This window comes from Humulus lupulus, chromosome 1, assembly GCF_963169125.1.
Source record: "Humulus lupulus chromosome 1, drHumLupu1.1, whole genome shotgun sequence".
Lineage (NCBI taxonomy): Eukaryota > Viridiplantae > Streptophyta > Magnoliopsida > Rosales > Cannabaceae > Humulus > Humulus lupulus.
The window spans coordinates 57,634,520-57,639,148 of NC_084793.1; the positions used below are offsets into that span (position 1 = coordinate 57,634,520).

The window sequence follows — 4,629 nt, forward strand, 5'->3', positions numbered from 1 at the left end:
TATGGCTGGAGAAACGTTTCGTCTAAACCTGACAGGCTCTGGGGCTATGGAACGCCTACGAGCACGTAAGAAGCAGGAAATTGCATCTTCAAGTGCTGAGAAGGATGTTGTCAATGAAGTTCCTCCTCCTCTTCCTCTTCCTACTGCTGGTAAGACTCAGAAGAACAAGAAGAAGCGGACTTCTCCAACTGATTCGTCTGACTGGTTTGCTGAGAAGATAGAGCTTTCTTTTCCGTCATCCACCTCAGCACATTCTGAGTTTGGTCCTCACCTTGAGGAGGTTAATAAGCTACTATGGCCCGAGGACAAAGACAGGTTTGATCAGCTTGGATCAAAGTCATCGCTTTCTGCTTCCATTTCCCACGTCGTTCAGGTTTGTCTGATTTGTCAATTTTATTTCATAATGATGGGTAGTCAGACTGATTGATTGTTTTGTCATTGTTTTTCTTTATCATGTCAGGGTATGCAAGGCCTTATGTGGGCAAATGAAAAGGTTCAAGAACTGGAAAAACAAGTGAAAACATTGAAGAGTCAAAATGTTGATCTGCGGTCTGAGGTCAAGGGATTGAAGACTTGTAAAAAAGACCTTGAGAAACTTAATGGGGATCTCAAGACCCAATTGGATGCCAAGGAGCTAGATGCTAGTCGACTACAACCTACTTTGGATACCTTGGCCAATGTTCGAACCAAGGTTGATATGTTAGAAGGTCGTTTGACTGATATTGCCTTAGAGGCTAAGATTCAGTGTCATGGTCAGATGGCGATTGAATTTCGTGATGGGAAGACTGATTCCTGGAATGTAACTCAGTTTATAGCCGATTATGAAGAATTGCAACAAATGAGGGTTGAAGAGGCTATTCAAGCTAACAATCTGGCTATCTCCTTTGGCGACATGACTACAGGCGATCTTGGGCAGGAGGATTGATTTTTGACCCTTGCTTGATTTACTATTTCTTTGTTGTAGAAGCCTTTTCTTCTGTTTTTTATGATTGCACAAACTTTTTATAAGTTTTTATAAGTTGCTGTTTGTATGTTGTTGTAATTTCTTTCTAACAAGATTATGTCGGTAGTAGTCGGTCTAAACTGAATGGTTGATATGGCAGGCTGGCAGTCTTGATGGTTATGAGACAATCTTGTATTTTGGCTCAAAGTAATCTTGTAATCTTGTCTCCTACATATTTTTCTTTATATTAAAATGACTAGAAGTATTATCTTACTTTTCATATTAACCTTGTCCAGATGACCGACTGGGTGGCCGATTGTCTTGGTTAATCATCTCATTCACCATGGTTTTCTGGCTGATGATATACTCTATCTTTGTCCCCAGTCTAAGTGTAATATACTTGGAATTTTAGACTTAGACTATTGATTTTATTTTTTGTGTTAACTCGGGCGTTTGTCCTCGGATAAATTATAGTCAGGCTAGTTCACTTTCTTGACTAACTTGCTAGACGACCAATCTTAGGTAAAAATAAAACATTGTACGTAATTTGGGGCTGCACTCCATAGAGCTGCCTACATACCCTTGTCAGGGATCAAGCCCAAATGTAGTTCTGACACTTCCTGCATGATAATGTCAGTATGTTGCTTGAATGAAGATCCCGTGAGATCAATGATGAAAGTAAATGAAAGAAGACTGGGTTGAGTTAAAAGTGATACTGTTTTAAGTGGACAGCGTTCCAGCTGTTGTTGATTTCACGTCCATCTTTAGTTTGTAGCTTGTATGCTCCATGTTCGACTACCTTTGTGATCAGGTAGGGACCTTCCCATGTTGGGGCGAGCTTACCTGCTCCCACTTCTTTAGTGTTCTGGAAGACTCTTCGTAGAACCCAATCTCCTACTTTGAATGTCCGAGTGCGGATGTTCTTGTTGTAATGTCTGGCTATGCTCTGTTGATAGGCTGAGATTCTTAAGAGTGCTTTGTCCCTTCTTTCGTCGATGGTGTCGAGTTCATGGCACATGTTTTCCCAATTTTCTTCATCTGTCGTCAGCTCATATCTGGCTGTCGGAACTTCGCTCTCAGTAGGGATGACTGCCTCCATCCCGTAAGCCAGTGAGAATGGTGTCTCCCCTGTCGCAGTCCTGGTTGTGGTTCGATAGGACTCCCGGCAACTCGTCAGCCCATCTTCCCTTAGCTTTTTCAAGGCGCTTCTTGATGTTGTTCATGATGGTCTTGTTGGATGACTCTACTTGTCCATTTGCTTGGGGATACCTTGGTGTGGAGAAGCTGAGCTTGATGTTCCAGAATTTGCAGAAGTCTTGGAAGTCGAAACTGATGAATTGAGAGCCATTGTCTGTCACAATTTCTTTTGGTACTTCGTACCTACAGATCACATTCTTCCAAATGAAACCCTTTACTTCTTTGTCTCAGACTTGGTGGAATGAGTCTGCTTCGATCCACTTGCTGAAGTAGTCGGTGACTGCAAGCATGTACATTTTCTGTCCTGGTGCGGTTGGAAGCTTGCCTACTATATCCATCCCCCATTTCATGAATGGCCAAGGAGATGTGATTGAGATGAGACGCTCCGGAGGTTGGTGGGATATTTGAGCGAACCGTTGGCATTTGTCGCATCATCTTGCATAGTCAGAGGAATCAGCTCGCATAGTTGGCCAGTAGTAGCCTTGTGTTAGGGCACGGTGCGCCAAGCTTCGTCCTCCAGAGTGGTTGCCGCACTCTCCTTCATGCAACTCAGCCAGTACGTATTTGGCCTCTGCAGGGTTAATGCATTTCAAATATGGACCAGAAAATGAACGTTTATAGAGTTTACCTTGTATAATAGTGAAGCGGGCTGACTGAGCCTTGACCCGACGTGCTTCGTTCTTATCTTCGGGAAGAATGTCCTGTTCCAAGTACTCGACTATTGGAGTCATCCATGTTCGGTTGTTGGAGATGTCATTAACTTGCTCTTCTTCATCTTTCCAGACAGCTGGCCATTGGAGATATATTACAGGTATTGTCTTGGGGTCGGTTGTCTGGATGGAGGATCCAAGGTTTGCTAATGCATCTGCATGACTGTTCTCCCTTCTTGGTACTTGGTTGATAGTGAACTCGTCGAAGACTGACTGCAACTCTTTAGTCTTGTTGAGGTAGGCTGTCATTTTGTTATCTCGGGCTTGATAGCTACCTTGCATTTGGTTGACTACCAATTGAGAATCACTGAAGACCACGATCTTTTTTACTCCCATGCCTTTGGCTAGTCCGAGTCCAGCAATCATTGCTTCGTATTCAGCTTCATTGTTGGTAGCTTTGAACCCGCATCAGACTGCTTGTTCGATTACGTCACCTTGGGGTGAAGTCAGGACAAGTCCGAGTCCACTTCCTCTGGTGTTACTTGAGCCGTCTACTTACAACTTCCAGATTCCGACTGACTGTCCCTCGGTCAGACAACAAAGTTCTTTTTCTGCCTGCACATGCATGTTAGGTGTAAAATCTGCAATGAAGTCAGCTAATACCTGAGATTTGAGGGAAGTTCGTGGCTTGTATGTTACTTCGTACTCGCTGAGCTCTACCGCCCACTTGGTCAGTCTACCTGATAGTTCTGGTTTGTGGAGGATTGTTTTGAGTGGAAAGGTGGTCAAGACCGTTATTGGATGGCACTGGAAGTATGGGCGTAGCTTCCTTGCTGCGTGGATGAGTGCTAGTGCAAGCTTCTCCAGCTGGCTATATCGGGTTTCTGCATTAAGCAAAGCTTTGCTTACATAGTAGACTGGAGACTGCTTGCCTTCCTCTTCCCGGACTAGGACTGCGCTAACTGCCATCTCAGATACTGCTAGATAGATGAATAATGTCTCATTGTCTTTTGGCTTTGAGAGGAGAGGCGGGCTGGTCAGGTACTGTTTTAGCTGGCCCAGTGCCTCTTCACATTCAGCTGTCCACTCGAAGGTTTTTGACTTCCTTAGTGTGTTGAAGAAGAGGTGACATCGTTCTGAAGACTTTGAGATGAATCGGTTGAGTGCTGCAATGCGTCTAGTTAGTTTCTGTACGTCTTTTACGCACTTTGGGGAAGGAATCCTTTGGATTGACTCTATCTGTGCTGGGTTTGCCTCAATTCCCCTTTGGGTTACTAGGTACCCAAGGAACTTTCCTGCAGTCACACCAAAAGAACATTTAGTTGGATTCAGTTTCATATTATATTTCCTAAGAATGTCAAAAGATTGTTTTAAATGGCTGATATGGTCCTTTGCAATGAGGGATTTGATGAGCATGTCGTCAATGTAGACTTCCATCGTCTTCCCCAGCAAGCCGACAAACATCTTGTTGACTAGTCTCTGATATGTTGCTCCTGTGTTCTTCAATCCGAATGGCATGACCTTGTAGCAGAATATGCCTAAGTTGGTCATGAAGGCTGTCTTTTCCTAGTCGTCTGGATGCATTAGGATCTGGTTGTATCCTGAGTATGCGTCCATGAAGCTTAGGAGTTCATGACCGGCTGTGGCGTCTACTAGCATGTCTATGTGTGGTAATGGGAATGAGTCTTTTGGACACGCCTTGTTGAGGTCTGTGAAGTCAATGCAAACTCGCCATTTGCCATTCTTTTTTTTCACGATGACTACGTTAGCCAACCAGTCGGGATAATGCACCTCCCTCACAAACCCATTATCAATAAGCTTTTGAACTTCTTCGTTAAT

The 4,629-nt window shown here is 43.9% G+C and overlaps 1 protein-coding gene across 1 annotated transcript; it reads right to left on the reverse strand.

Moving 5' to 3' along the window:
- Nucleotides 1-2,186: 2,186 nt before the first annotated feature.
- Nucleotides 2,187-3,216, reverse strand: LOC133815088 (uncharacterized). Its single transcript, XM_062247975.1, has 2 exons — nt 2,902-3,216; nt 2,187-2,294 (listed from the first exon to the last, which is right to left on the reverse strand). Exons 1-2 carry the CDS (start codon nt 3,214-3,216, stop codon nt 2,187-2,189), a joined length of 423 nt encoding a protein of 140 aa, XP_062103959.1.
- Between the last annotated feature and the right edge of the window lie 1,413 nt (nt 3,217-4,629).